At 41.0% G+C, this 16,071-nt stretch overlaps 1 protein-coding gene across 1 annotated transcript; it reads right to left on the bottom strand.

Annotated features, from left to right (window-relative positions):
* Positions 1 to 860: 860 nt before the first annotated feature.
* Positions 861 to 1,966, bottom strand: LOC141343420 (small ribosomal subunit protein uS14m-like). The gene is made up of 3 exons (XM_073848019.1): positions 1,868 to 1,966; positions 1,453 to 1,617; positions 861 to 1,153 (listed from the first exon to the last, which is right to left on the bottom strand). The coding sequence occupies exons 1-3, from the start codon at positions 1,934 to 1,936 to the stop codon at positions 971 to 973; spliced, it is 417 nt and encodes a 138-aa protein (XP_073704120.1). The 5' UTR covers positions 1,937 to 1,966; the 3' UTR covers positions 861 to 970.
* Positions 1,967 to 16,071: the final 14,105 nt, after the last annotated feature.

The raw sequence follows: 16,071 nt of genomic DNA, 5'->3' as shown, positions 1-16,071 counted from the left end.
GAGTCAGTAAAATGTTTTTTTTTGTAAAAACAATTTACTCAGCTGTTTTTAACAAAATAAAACATTTTTTTTTTTTGAGCAGCAAATCAGAATATTAGAATGGCGTTGAAGGATTGTGTGACTGGAGTAATGAGGCTAAAAATTCAGCTTTGAGATCACAGGAATAAACTACATTTTATAAATATATTCAAATAGAAAAGAGTTATTTTAAATAGTACAAATATTTTACTATTTTTGAGGTACTTTGGATTAAATAAATGCAGGCTCGGGGATGAGAAGACACTTCAAAAACATTAAAATTCTTTAAAACTTTTGACTGGTAGTGTAATAAATAAATATAAATACATATATTTATATATTTAATATATAATATATAAACATACTAAATTTAAACATAAATGTACTCATAACTTTCCAGATTTATTACAGAACCCAGGAAATATTTTAATATACTTTTTAAATATAAAACTAAACATTTACTTGTTAACAAGTCAAATTTACTAGTTTAAGCTTGCTTAACATAAGGAGTACTTATTTGTTAATTCACAAATAATTAATTACATTTTTATTTATAATAAATTATTTAAAGTTCTTTGCATTGTAGCTAAAAGATGTAGTTTAAACAATCTCTCCCTCTTCTTGTATTTTTTGTCAATATTCTAATGTACAACACCAAACAAAGAGTAAAACGTAGAAAGGTTAGATATCAGTAACCTAAAAAAATGCACAAAACACAAAAGTAGCACATTATAACTTTTTATTGTATGTACAATAAAATAACATCATTTGCCATCAGTTGAAGACAAAAATGTCACAATATGAAATCTGAATCATTTCAGTAAAAAAAAAAAAACATTTGAACAGGTGCTTGTTTGTATTTCCAGCTCTGTGTCTTTGCATTTTTTGCCAGAAGATATCCTCTTTCATCACAAGGATTTATAACACAACACTTCTACAATTCCATGGCTGATCACCACATTGATCTCTGTATTCCAGACATCTGGTTGTGGTCCGCTAAATGGCGAAAAACAATGCGACTAAGACGCCATCGGCGTTTCACTCCACGTGGACGTGATGTCATCACACACCTGTTACGAATGCGCACGGGACAACTGTCTCGAGGTAGTGCGGCTATTTCTTTATCAGCTATCTCCTGTGGGGAAAAAAACATGAGCAACACAGCCCTTTTTAATATTAGTTTCTAGAGCAATATTTTGACATTCAATTCATTTGTTTATTGCAAGTCAAAATAAAGATTAATGACTGTGTAAATGGGTTTAAAATCCTGCAAATATATAGACAGACAGATAAATAGATAGATAGATAGATAGATAGATAGATAGATAGATAGATAGATAGATAGATAGATAGATAGATAGATAGATAGATAGATAGCATTCTAAACAAGGTATTCCCTTCCACTGAATGGAAACTGCAAGACTTTGAACGTACCTGCAGCTCTTTTGGCAAAATAGTATTCTTCCTAATGGCATTGATGCGCAGTCTTGTGTCTGCATACTCAAATGCCATTTGTCTCCTCTTCACATCCCGTACCATCCTCCAGTCAACATAGTAGCTCCTGACCTGCTCCACCACTCCGAGTGAACCTCTGTAGGCCTGAAGATCATCAGATTACATTTTATCTGAATATGTGCATTTTAGTAATACAGTCAAAAACCCAGACAAATGACAAAATTAGGCTTTTTGACTGACGTAAACTATAAATGTCACCAGTGTGTCTTGGTCAGTAATGTTATCTAACATGATCGTAATCTAAATACTACAACATTCACATACAAATACAAAGCATTCAAATTCCTAATAAACTTAAGAAATTTACAAATCTTAATTTTTAAGGTGACTTTACCTGTCTACAAAACGGCAAGGACGACTGCAGAAACCCGAAGCCCGTGCTGAGGAGCTTGCATGCCGCCATGTTGATCCAGCACTAACCTCGATGGTGGTTTCAAGGGTAAGAATTGAGTTTACTATATCGTTACTGCCATCTACTGTTCATGTTAATGTTAATTCAAGCATTTAAGTCTTGTCTTCACATTTAAACGGTAGTAAACAAGTTGTAAACGTTATGGCCCGGTTTCGCAGACAAGGCTTAAGCCTAGTCCTAGACTAAAATGTAAGTCTGAGTTGTTTCAACTGAAATAAAATTGCACTGATTGATTTTAAAATATATCAGTGCCTTTATTTTGTCTCAAGATGCACACCAGTAATGTTTTTTTTCTTAGCATGTTCATAAAAATTACTTAAATGTCCTAATTGAACTATGGTCTAATCCTGGCTTAGTCTAAGCCCTGTCTGGGAAACCGGGCCTATGATATTTAGTTGTTAACCCTTGCGCGACCTTATGGACATTTTTGTCCATTTCAGTTTTGTTTTTTGTGCATTTTGGCTCAGGTGTTTATTTTTATTGAATTTTTAATATTTCACCCTCATTTCCTTCAAATTTTACCCTCTGTACAAAAAAAAAATACTCACACTCAGGACCTTAAAGTCCCACTGAAATCAAAATTAAAGTTTTTTGGCTTTTAGTATGAATATATTCGCCTTAAGGTTATCTATAAGCTAGTGTGCTACAAAACAAAGACAAAATTCGCGTTTACAAGATATGGGCATTCAAAACTTACAGTCTCGTCACTTCCGCCAATATGAATCAAGGATTTGGATGATATCACCGTGCGTTCTGTCCAATCAAATGCTCTCTAGAGTCCGTAATGTCCCGCCCCCTATACACAGAGACGCATTAACCCGGAGGAGATCATATGCGCTCATATGTGCGGTCGGCATGTATTAAACTACACAGCATCAGCATGATAATGATCACTATTTCGTTTTAGCAAGTTTCATATTGAATCTGTGGGGTAATTTATTAGTCTGTGGCTGTCATAAGCTTACAAATGCGGCTTTACCGAGCTCAACGGCTCTTGCCTGAGCAGATAAAAATGGAACGCTATTGGCTATTCAAAATTAGTGGGCGGGGCTGGGCGATATGTTTTTGTTTCAGTTAAAAGTACGTCACCACATAGAATAATGCTGCGTGTTTCAAGGCACTTCAGTGGACCTTTAAGGACAAAAATGTCAACTGAAACCCATTAAAACTTTTTTTTTTAACCCAGGGCTATAAAACACTGCAATATTTGCTAATAGGCGTTCATTCTATCGGCAAAACTTCACATTTTACAGTTTTACCATTTTTTAATAGATTGTGCCTTTTTTTTTTTCAAATCTGGCATATAAAAGAAATACTCGCTTTATTCGTGTTTTCTGCTTATGCATGTTATAGTTTATTATAGAGTCAATTGGAAAAATAATGCAGCTATAATTGTGTGGGTATGTTGGTAAGGATGTCAGAGTGTGATTTGCATGTGTTTACTGAAAATGTAATGAAAATTAAATTTTATAAAAACTACGAATGAGGTCAAAGAAGGTTAATGAGCTTTGAGGATTTTTCTTTTTCACTCAAACACACATTTTAATCCTTGATTGCACTTTTTCATTTGTTATTGTTTTTGTACAGAGATAAAAGGTGAGCTTGAATTTGATGTAGAAGTTCAGAAGCCCCTAAACACAATGTTTTTGTTTTCACCACAAGAAAATTCTGATTGTTTAGTCTGGTAGATTTTATACAAAGTTTGAGAGTTCGCACAGCCAAACCTATACATATTTGGTGCTTGAGGGCTTGGTCATTTCATTGCTTGCAAGATGAAGAGACGTTACCCAGCAGAGGAAGCTCTGGAGCTAGTGTTGCCCACTGACAGTGAGCATTATGTAAAGAAACCAGCTTTTAAAGCATTAAAATTCTAAAAATGAATGAATGTTTGGTAATTATGAGCAGAAGAGATCCTGATAAAAAAACAACAGTCAGTGAAAGTGGAAAAACTATTTAAATATAACATTTCTATGACAGTTTTTTTGACATGGACATTTTTGTCCATTATGGACCTAAGTGTTAGTTAAAAAAAAAAAAAATCTGACACTACATAAAAAATTAATAAATAAATGCCTCAAAATTAATGTTGTTGTTCTTCACTGACACACCCACGAAGCTAATAAGCAAAAAAAAAAAAAAAAAAAAAATCTGCTTAGTATTTATTATATGGAAATTAACTACTATTTTTAATTTTTTCATAAAAAAACACCTGTGGCATTATGTAAACAAACCAGCATTTAAAGGTTTACAATTGAGAAAATTAATGAATGTTTGGTATCTATGGATAGAAGAGATGTTGGTAAAAAAAATAACATCAGTGAAAGTGGGGAAAAAAAATCATATTTTTATGGCAGTTTTTCGACATGGACATTTTCGTCCATTTTGCACCTATGTGTAATTTTTTTTTTTTAATGCACAAGGGTTAAAGGATATAGCCGACAATATTCTCTAAAACTGGCTTTGGATGGTTGTCATGGCGAATCATACTGTATTTATCCTTTCATTTTGAGGATTTGAGGATCCACAGAGGATTGTAACAGTGAGCATCTATTACCAGCATGTATGAAAAAGACAAAATGTGACCATGGACCACAAAACTTAAGTAGCAATTGCCAAAAATACATTGTATGGGTCAAAATGATCAATTCTACTTTTATGCCAAATCACTAGGATATTAAAGATCATGTTCCAAAAAGTTATTTTGTGAATTTCCTAACCTAAATATATCAAAACGTAATTTTGAGTGGTAATATGCATTGCTAAGAACTTCATTTGGACAACTTTAAGAGTGATTTTCTCACTATTTTGAATTTTTTGCCTCTCAGATTCCAGATTTTCAAGTTTCTCGACCAAATATTGCCCTGTCCTAACAAAACATATGGGACAGGGCATTTTCCAATCAATGGAAAGCCTATTTATTCAGCTTTCAGCTGATATATGAACCTCAATAATAATAAAAAAAGACCCTTATAACTGGTTTTGTTGTCCAGGGCCACAAATAATATGTAAACAAATCAAAGTGTGAAGAGCAGTAATTCACTTATAATAGTTTGTGTGTAATTGCAGTACTTAGCCAGATAGGGGCAGAATGTCGCCACTAATTCAACAACACTAAAATCCCCAATTACATAAAAACTTTAAAAATGATAAAACTAACAAATGTGCTTGAAATGTCACACAAAATCTGTATCTGTAGCATTAAAGCCCTGCTATATAGGTTACATATGCATTTAAAACAGTAGTTTGCAACTTTTTATTCTAAGGCCTCTAAGGCTCATAAGGGTTCCCACTGTTTTTACTAGGTTTTTCCAACACTATGCCCTGCCCTAGAGAACCAATGATTTAAGAGATATACTGTATGCTGTGATCAACCTGGTCTTCTTTAATTTTGGCTCACCATTTCAGGATAACCTGTCTTGCATCATTGGCGAATCATTTGAATTCAGCAACCACCTTTAGCATCGGTTGGCTTAATTTCACAGTCTTGTCTTCACAAATGACATTTTCAGACCTGAAAATGCTTTGGACCCATGAATCCTGCACCTGCATTGTGTTAGTAGCAGTTCAAGACCAGAAACAAGCTCACTTTGAGACAATTGTCTGATTGTAATGCTGACTGCTGTACAAATAGGAAATCTTGGCACATTTAGACAGCAAATTTGTTGAGCATATCATAGGCCTATAAACTATAAGAATAAACAGTGAACCTCCTGTTTTAAAATTCTTCCGTCTCAGCTTGATGTCGGAGGTAAGTTTGCTCATTTTGTGTCTGCTGACATTTTTTTCAGTTGTAAACCCGCACCTCCATAACATACTAAATGAAGATTACTTTGCCATTTCTTATACTCATATACCATTCTGTCATTACCACAGGATAAAGCCCCCCAATAAAACAATGCAACTGAAAAGAAGAAAAAAAGACAGACGACAACAAAATAACAACCAACAAACAGCTTGTTATGCTTCTCTGCATGACATTGGTTAGAGTTCAACCCCAAGGCGTTCATAAAAAACGGTTCTAGTAAATTCCTGTAGAATTTCCCAAGCAATAGGCCTTTGTTAAAAGATATAAGGAGATGTGTTCGGAGAAAAATACTAACATATGTCAAATTGCACAACTTTACCATGAAGATCTATTATGCAATTTAAAGTGGAAAACAGATCTCGTGAGGTCTAGACACCAGGTTATGCTTCTCTAAACCAACTGTTATCAAATGAGGTTAACGTAAATAAATTAATAGGAATAGAAAGGGAACATAACTAATTTTAAACCTTTTAAGGCTGAAGGCTCTACCCATGTTTTTCTATTTGTAAATATTTTTTTGTGCGACAATACTTCAAAAACCACTGCTGTACTAGCAGACAATCTTAGAAAGGGCTTTTGACAACTTGCTGGAAATGATGCCATGTGGTGATGTTTAATTCATGAGCCATTTGGATGGTTTACTCAGAAATATATCTGGCAACTTGTGACCAGTGAGCAAAAATCCTTAAATCTTTGCATGAGTTTCTAGGGAGTGCTGTTCTATGTACAAAGGTACAATTTACTATAATTAAATAATCTTTACATGAAAATCACACTTTGAAGAACAAATAATTCTATTTAGGACATTCCTGGTTGATCTAAAAACTTCACAGCACAGTTGTGTTTGTTTTAAACTTACCAATACAAAGCAGAATGCCATGCATGTGCTGCTCTTCTGAAGCTGAATCTAATATCTGCAGCTCTGATCTTCTGAAGATTTCTGAAGCATAGACTTCAAAAATATTTAGTAAATGTCCTGCTGTTCACAGGCCACTTGAAACCCCACAAGTTGCTTTTAAATGGGATCAATGCTTTCTAAAAACAAAGCAGATTCGATCTGTGCTTTGTTCTTTAACACATCAAGAATTAAACATATTGGTGTGAAGTGCTTCACTTTCATTGAATTCATATTCAGACATTCCAGGCTGATTCTCATTGGGGTGTGAAAATGAGAAACAAAACTGAACCTTGCCTGATGTGAAACCGAATGACATTTTTGTAACGAAGAGTTGCACGCAAAATGTGTATTCGCTTTATAAGCATCACCACTAGTTAATTCAAATGAAATCATGAAGAGCTCTAATCCGTTTCACTTTAACAATATCCCGTTTCATTTCCATGAGCCACTTGTGTGGGCTTCTTCGTTCTGACGTCACTATATCAGGCCTTGCAAAGTCAGCATTTGAACACATTGCAGAAAAGAAGCTGGCAGGCTAGCATTTGTGGGTACTTTAGTTTTATATGAGCTCAGAGAAAGTGAAATAGAGCAGCGTTTGCAAAATGATTTAGCCTCCTTGTGCTAAACATGGCTGTTCAGCATCTAAGTTCAGCATCTAACTTTCTCTGTTCTTTTGGTTAGTTCTCTAATGCCCTTTCATGTAGAGTTGGAAATATTGTAATTACAAGTTCAGAGCAAATGAATGACAAAGTCGTATTTACAAGTGGGAAACTCAAAAGAGTTCTAGATAATGCACAAGATGTTGAGTTGGAATGAGGCATTACAATTTTGAAACACTGCGGAAACACTTATTCATAACACATGCTATGGTGTAAACTATCTATAATCTTTATAGAGATTGAAAAACAGTGGAAAGTCTGTGGTGAATTATAATGAATACTTTTGCAAGTTATTTTAATTGTATATGCTGTGTCTCAATCATTAAGCTGTGATGTAGCTGTTAAACTCTTCCCTACATCAGACATAAGTTTAGCTTCTTTGTCGCCATCTTTGTTTGAAACCTGCAATTGCAGTTATTTGCAGAATTATCTTCTTTACGTGGGTTGTACATTGGCATGGCTCCTCAGCGCAGATGAATCTAATGTTTTAAGGTGTATGTCAAGTCAAGTCACCTTTATTTATATAGCGCTTTTAACAATACAGGTTGTGTCAAAGCAACTTCATAGTATTAAACAGCACAACAGTAATGCAGTATTGTAAGCAATCAATTTTATTAAAGGCAGTTCATCATTGAAGTCAGTCCTTCAGCTCAGTTCAGTGCAAATAGTATACGATATCGCTGGAAGTTAAGTGTCCCCAACTAAGCAAGCCAGAGACGACAGCAGCAAGGAACCAAATCTCTACAGGTGACAGAAATGGAGAAAAAAAACCTTGGGAGAAACCAGGCTCAGTTGGGGGTCCAGTTCTCCTCTGGCCAGATGAAATGAGCAGTTTGTACCAATGTCAGATTTCAGAGGACTCATCAGGTTCCCGTGGTCTTGCGCCGATGGCCGTCTATGTGACAAGGTCTTTACTGATGATCCATCCCTGGAGGTTATCTAGTTGACATTCAGGGCTGTAGAGGTCATCTCTAGGTGCTGATCCACCATCTGAGCCGACTGGATTGGATTGCCTACACATACACCTCAAAACTATCCCACCGAAATGCGATTGGGCTAGTTTTGAGTAGCAATTGGACAGTCAATGCACCAGTGTGGATATTCAGTCTTGGAAGTATGTCTAAAGTAAGATGTTTCACTGGAAAATGTCATCTGAACAAACAAATAACATTTTTTTTTTTTGACCAACTGAAAAAAAAAAAAGTTTTACGTTAAATCGCTGTAACAATGATAATTAAATCTAAAAACCAATTTAATGTTCCTTAGAACTTGTTCTATTTGAAATACAAATCTTTTGTAAGTACAGTGTAATCGTGTCTGTAATCTAATATAATTTAAGTCATTTCATTAGCACCAAGCACTGTTTAAGACTCTATTCTCGAAGTTTAATTATTCTAGCTGCTCAAGAGGCTACAAATGATCTGACACTTGCAGCATCCACAGATGCTATCCACCTTTTTCTTTAACAAGGAAGTAAGCCTGGGTGAGACTTCTGGTTCATTATCTGCTATAGGGAAATAATAAGAAGATTAACAACGTGCAGTAAATGGTAAAACTGTTCGTACTACAAACCAGTCCTTGTTGAAAAAACAGCATAGTTAGGTAGGTTTGGAAGCATGGATGCTGGTTTAAGCTGGTCCTTAGCTGGTCATGAGCTGGTTTTAGCTGGTCATGTGCTGGCCATAAACTGGTTTAAGCTGGTCCTAAGCAACTAGCTCCTGCTCAGGACCAGTTTAGGACCAGCTTAAACCAGTTTATGGCCAGCTAAGGATCAGCTCAAACCAGCACCCATGCTTCAATACCTAACCATCATATACAGTTTTTTTTTTTAACAGGGGTGGGCTCATAATTAAGATAATACATAAAAATAATATGGTAAGACACACCAATTTGCAATATCAAGCAGCAAAACAAGCTGTTTTGCACAGCTGAAAATAGTTGGATATGACATAAAAGTACATTTTTTGTCTAAATGGTTCCATAAAGAACTTTTAACATCTGAAGAACATTTCTTTTATTATTTATTTATTATTATTATTATTTAACCCTTTAAGTGTACTACTGAGAACTCTGTTCTGCTAATTTATGCTGTCTAAACCATGGAAAAAATGTGTGGAAGCTGCTAAATCATATAGAGAAGGACTTAGTAAGCAGGAAAGAGCACAATATTTTGTGGTAAAGATTCGTACAAGCAGTATTAAGATATTAGCCTAATTTTTCACCCACCTGACCGGAAGTGATAAGAACAAACTCGAATGTTGACAAGATTCTCGCCCTGGAAATCCTAGTTCAGTTTGGCCAACCACAAACGCCTTTTGTTCCTCAGATACTTTTTGCACTCTTCTCCTTGATTTATTATAAGTTTTGGCAGTCTATAGTACTCCAAATGTTTTTCCCAATCAGCCTAAAACATGACAATAATTGACCATTTTCAGCAGCAATATTCAGCTAAGTTCATCTCAGTGGCATTGTTTCTGTTCAGTTTTAAATACTGATAGGTTATGTACTTGTTTAATAATTGATTTTGGATGATTTTTAGCCAAAAAAAGTTACAGAATGCAGTTATAATTACTTAACTTTCACAGTTTGCTCTATGTAACACAAACATTTAGTTTTGAAAGCATGTATAAATACGTGATAGTAATTTATATGTTTAATCGTTTCGGTTTGAGATGTTGGCATTTGGATTTATTTTTCAGATAATTAATTTATTTTCTTTAGGCTACTTCTGACTAGAATGCGTAACATGTCCTAATAACGGCTGCCCGACTTGGAGTTCCCAAGGCTCACTTAAAGGCAGCATCTTTCAAAAAGTTCCCACAAATTTCACTTAAAGAAAATCAAATGTTCCACATATGTGTGGATATGCATGTTCTGAGCTCTTTACCATATGTGGTAACAGGTGATTTGCATATGGAACCTCAAGATTGTTTGCTTTCCACGGTCTAGCTGGTCTTCTGGACCAGTGGCTTTAAATGTTTATTTTGAATTTCTTAAAGTTTTCCAACAGCATATCATTGAGAGCTGCTGTTCTACTGTTCCATTATGCAAAATTTAGGTTAGAAAGTGGAAAAGCCCTAACATTCATTTTTGTTTCTACTGTGCTAACCATCGTTGCAGGCAGCCTTCCAGCTATGAGGTAAAGTTCTTTTTGGACTCGAGGTCAAGGCCTTCCTGAATTTTGGAATGTTCTGCATTGCTCCCTCAGGACCATGTCAATCAAATAGCTGGGGACCGATGACTACCCCTCGCCGAACGAGTCTATATTTTGTCGGAAGCTCCTGTTCTTCCTCTGTCTCTCCATGGGTCATTGCATGTTTTATGTGCGTTTTACACTCCAGTCATTCTGTTCAACAGATGCTGAAGCTGATGTATAGAACAAGAGTGAACATCCATCCTGAAGTCCCATTTAAGTTGATCGTCAATTTCGGTAAACAAACAAGGGCTCCTAGAACGACTCCCAGCAGTGTCATTTTTATCGAACGTTCAACTTCTAATTTCAGCACAGGAGCACGACAAGTATTTGATTAATGTTTTGTCCCTGATGCGTGTCTGGTTTTGACATTAGATTAAGAAATAGAGACATCAGAGGGAATGAACCTCACACGGCCAACCATCACAATCAAGCAATCCCGTTTTCCAAACCTAACTGTTAATCCCATCAAACACAGCACAAGGACGTTTATGACGAGTCAGATCCAAAATGAAACATAAAATGATAACTGGGACATTAGGTCTCTTTAGTTTTATTTTTTTACTGTTCTTTTTTTGCTCAACCATCTGTGAATTCATTCAAAGGGACCACCAAGGTTAACAGGAAGTGTGCTCTCAGGGCACCCGCTACCCTTTTCCACTCAGTGAAGCAGAGTAACCCAACACAATACTGTAGAGTGCATAGTCTGTAAACTTTACGAAAGCTTCTTTTATTGAGTCAGGTAATTGAGAATACTCTGCAGAGAGAAAAGCCCTGATGTGCACATCAGCATGTGTTTCTGACCTGTTTTAACCATTTAGCTAAGATGGTAAATTTAATATATAGACGTTTGGGGAGGGCTGCCATTAGAGGTGCCATTAGAAGACTGATTTCCTCATGCCATGGTGCATTATTTTTAACGGTACATCTAAACTATGTGGATGTGTAGAGTTCTGGACAGCTGAAGTGTAGGATTTCTGCACCCACCTGAGTGGGTGGGTAGGGGATATCTAATTTAGCATGGAGAATGTGGCTGGAGAAGTACTTTAGTTCATTTGATTAGACTTATGGAAACATTTCACACATGAGCTTGTATGATATAAATCCTCTGGCTATAGTGTGTTTCAAAACTATCAGTTACAGTAAGAGATCATTTATTAATGTAAGATCAAGACATTTACACTTGAATTGTTGATAAAAATGATTTTTATTTTGCTCTCTAGTAAATATATCTAAAACACTACTTATATTTTACCTAAAATATACTTAAAATGTACTGTTTTTCTGTAAACTGAATGGTTCTTCTATGGCATCGCTTGAAGAACCCTTCAACGCACTTAAATACTTAACTTTCTCTTACAATAAGCTTGACATATACTCTTATATTAAGACATTCTTGCCAAGAGTATTTAGGACCAACCAAAAATAAAAAGATAAAAATGCAAGATTTGCTATTTTTGCATTGTTTTCAAGACATACACTCTTAAAAATAAAGGTTCTTTAGAAGGTTCTTCACGGCAATGCCATAGAAGAACCATTTTTTGGTTTCACAAAGAACGTCTCGGTTACGTATTGTAACCCTCGTTCCCTGAAGGAGGGAACGGAGACGTCTCGTCGAGACCGACGAATTGGGATATCGCCTGGATAGACCAATCTACTTCGTGTGTATACAAACGAGCCAATGAATATTGGCATGCATGATTGCAGCCAGCTGCGGCTGATCACAGCGTGAGCATATAATGCGCAGCAGGTGCATGCATCATCAAGGTTTCGCTGAGGAGCTGGGACAGGCCCGGCCGTACAGCGGTGGTACAGGAGCCGCGGCGACGGGACGAGACGTCTCCGTTCCCTCCTTCAGGGAACGAGGGTTACAATACGTAACCGAGACGTTCCCTATCAGTCGGTCTCTTCGACGTCTCGTCGAGACCGACAAATTGGGATCCCTAACAAAGCGCCGTGGCTGCTGTCCCTTCCAGTGTCCTGAGCGGGCCCCCCTGGGTCCCGTTACTGGCTTTGGCCAGGGGCTCGCATCAAGGAGAGCCAGTCACTGTATAACTCAGCACCATCCATTTCAGTGAAACTGGAGCACTGGGAATATGCGGCGCTCACGTCCTTCCGACAGGAGGTTCGGAGCCATAAACATATATACTCAATTAGGTTTATATGGAAAATTGGAGGTGATTGAACCCTCATATACTGGTAGAAGTACTACCGGGGAAACACATAGCCTCTGGGGCGCAATGTGGACTTTGTAAGAGATGCAATTAAGTCTCTACGTAGAGCCTAGCCCTCTACCGGTTCTGAAGGATTCATCGAGTGAGGGCCTGACGCCTGACGTTCCGCTACGTCAGCTGTCAAGCTCAGCGGAGGAGCTCGACAGAGCTACTCTTAGGTTACTCTGGAGCAGTATAGCAAGCCGACCCGAGGCCTCTCTGTGCCTACCCGTTTGAGGTGAGAACACAGGAGGAGACTGTGTCTACACGAAGGCTATAGAACCTCGTGAACGTGTTAGGGGTCGCCCAGCCCGCCGCTCTACAAATGTCATTTAGCGAGGCGCCGCGAGCCAGTGCCCAGGAGGATGCAACACTCCTAGTCGAGTGTGCTCTCAGCCTGAGGGGGCAGGGCACACCCTGAACCTGATAGGCCAGGGTAATGGCATCCACTATCCAGTGGGCCATCCTCTGCTTGGAGACGGCATTCCCCTTCTGCCTGCCTCCATGACACACAAAGAGCTGGTCTGAGGTCCTGAAGCTTTGTGTCCGGTCAACGTAGCATCTTAGTGCTCGGACGGGACAAAGCAAAGCCAGGGCTGGGTCTGCCTCCTCCGAGGGCAGCGCTTGCAGGCTCACCACTTGGTCCCGGAAGGGAGTCGTGGGAACCTTGGGCACATAACCAGGCCGGGGCCTCAGTGTTACCTGGGAATCCGCCGGGCCAAACTCTAGACACGAATCGTCGACCTAAAATGCGTGCAGGTCTCCTACCCTCTTCATGGAAGCCAATGCAAGCAGGAGCAGAGTTTTCATTGAGAGAAACTTCAGCTCGACTGACTGCAAAGGCTCAAAGGGAGCCTGCTGCAGTGCTGTGAGCACTAGCGACAGGTCCCAAGAGGGCACGGAAGGGGGCCTAGTGGGATTCAACCTCCTGGCGCCCCTAAGAAACCTGGTGACCAGGTCGTGCTTCCCTACCGACCTTCCTTCTATGAGGTTGTGGTTGGCAGCTATAGCAGCCACATAGACTTTAAGGGTTGAGGGGGACAGCCTACGCTCCAACCCTTGCTGCAAAAAGGAGAGCACGGCTCTGATCGGGCATCTTCGGGGGTCCTCTCCCCGGGAGGAACACCAATCAACGAACAGGTTCCATTTAAGGGCGTAGGCATGTCTAGTAGACTGCGCTCGCGCCGAAGTAATAGTGTCAACTACCCCTTGGGGTAGGTCACTTAGAACCTCCGCGTCCCGTCCAGGGACCAGACATGTAATTTCCAGAGGTCTGGACGCGGGTGCCATAAGGTGCCCCGTCTCTGAGTCAGAAGATCCTTCCTCAGAGGGATTTGCCAGGGAGGGGCTGTCGCGAGGAGCATGAGTTCGGGGAACCAGGTCCGAGTGGGCCAGTAAGGGGCTACCAGAAGGACCTGCTCCTCGTCCTCCCTGATCTTGCACAATGTCTGTGCGAGAAGGCTCACTGGGGGAAACGCATATTTGCGGAGGCCCCGCGGCCAGCTGCATGCCAGTGCGTCCGTGCCGAGTGTGCCCTCGGTCAGGGAGAAAAAGAGCTGGCAGTGGGCTGTCTCCGGGGAGGCGAACAGATCTACTTGAGCCTCGCCGAAGCGTCTCCAAATCAGCTGAACCGACTGGGGGTGGAGTCTCCACTCTCCGGGAAGCGCAGCTCGTGAGAGCTCGTCGGCCGCACGGTTGAGCAACCCGGGAATGTGAATGGCACGAAGCGACCTCAGATGCTTCTGACTCCACAAGAGGAGATGACGGGCGAGTTGCGACATGCGACGGGAGCGTAGACCGCCTTGCCGGTTGATGTACGCAACGGTCGCAATATTGTCCGTACGGACCAGCACGTGTCTGCCACGTAGGTGCCCCTTGAGGCGGAGCAGGGCAAGACCTACTGCAAGCAACTCGAGGCAGTTGATGTGCCAAGTCAGCTGGGGGCCCGTCCAAACCCCTGAAACTGCCTGTCCGTCGTACGTGGCTCCCCACCCGGTGGCGGAGGCATCTGTGTGTAGCACAGCATGCCTGGAGACCTGTTCCATGGGTACTCCTGCCCGTAGAAATGAGAGGTCTGACCACGGGGTGAAAGTCTGGCGGCAAGCCGGTGTTATTTGAACCCGGTGAGAGCCGCGAAGCCACGCTCTCCTCGGGACTCGGCCATGAAGCCAGTGTTGAAGCGGTCTCATATGGAGCAGCCCCAGCGGTGTAACCGCCGCTGCTGCTGCCATATGCCCCAGGAGCCTCTGAAATTGTTTCAGTGGGACCGCTGTCCTGCTCTTGAACGTGTCTAGGCAGTTCAACACTGACTGAGCACGTTCCTGCGTGAGGCGTGCTGTCTGGCTGACCGAGTCCAGTTCCATACCGAGAAAAGAGATTCTCTGTGTTGGAGAGAGTTTGCTCTTTTCCCAGTTGACCCGAAGACCCAACTGGCTGAGGTGTGCGAGCACCAGGTCCCTGTGTTCGCATAACTGAACTCGAGACTGTGCTAGGATGAGCCAGTCGTCGAGGTAGTTGAGAATGCGAACGCCCTGTTCTCTGAGGGGAACAAGGGCCGCCTCCGCGACCTTCGTGAAGACATGGGGGGAGAGGGACAGCCCGAAGGGCAGGACCGTGTACTGATATGCCCTGCCTTCGAACGCGAACCGCAGAAAGGGTCTGTGGCGCGGAAGGATTGAGACATGAAAGTATGCGTCCTTCAGGTCGATCGCTGCAAACCAATCTTGGGGACGGACACATCTGAAAATGTGTTTCTGAGTGAGCATTTTGAACGGTAGCCTGTGAAGGGCCCGGTTCAAGACGCGCAGATCCAAGATCGGTCGAAGCCCGCCGCTTTTCTTGGGTACTATGAAGTACGGGCTGTAAAAGCCTGTCCTCATATCGGCTGGAGGGACCGGCTGTATCTCTGCACGCAAGATGGGAGCATCTGCGGCCCTGACAGAGGTGAAGTGGATACCTCTGAACTTGGGAGGGCGCCGGGCGAACTGAATCGCATAGCCGGAAGTGATGGTCCGAAGGAGCCAGCAAGATGGGCTGGGAAGCTCTTTCCAGGCTCCCAGAAAGTGAACAAGCGGCACAAGGGGGACCACCGGCGTACCCGCGGGGGAGCAGCGAAAGGGGGGGCAGGGGCCCCGCCTCGCAGTCTCGTTGCCGGACCGGGGCGGGGTCAGAGCGTCTGTATGTTGAATGTGTGAGACGCTTACCTGCGCATGAGCCGATGGTGCGTGAGTAGTCCGTCTCGCCGTACTCTTGAACCGCCCATCGTCGCTCGCTGGCGAGGGGGGAGGACGGGTGAGGCGCAGGGATGACCTGCGCACTCCCCGCAGTCCCACATGGGGACCCAGAGATAGAGAAATTT

This window comes from Garra rufa, chromosome 9 (assembly GCF_049309525.1).
Source record: "Garra rufa chromosome 9, GarRuf1.0, whole genome shotgun sequence".
Taxonomy (NCBI): Eukaryota; Metazoa; Chordata; class Actinopteri; order Cypriniformes; family Cyprinidae; genus Garra; species Garra rufa.
This window is presented reverse-complemented; position numbering and strand designations above follow the sequence as displayed.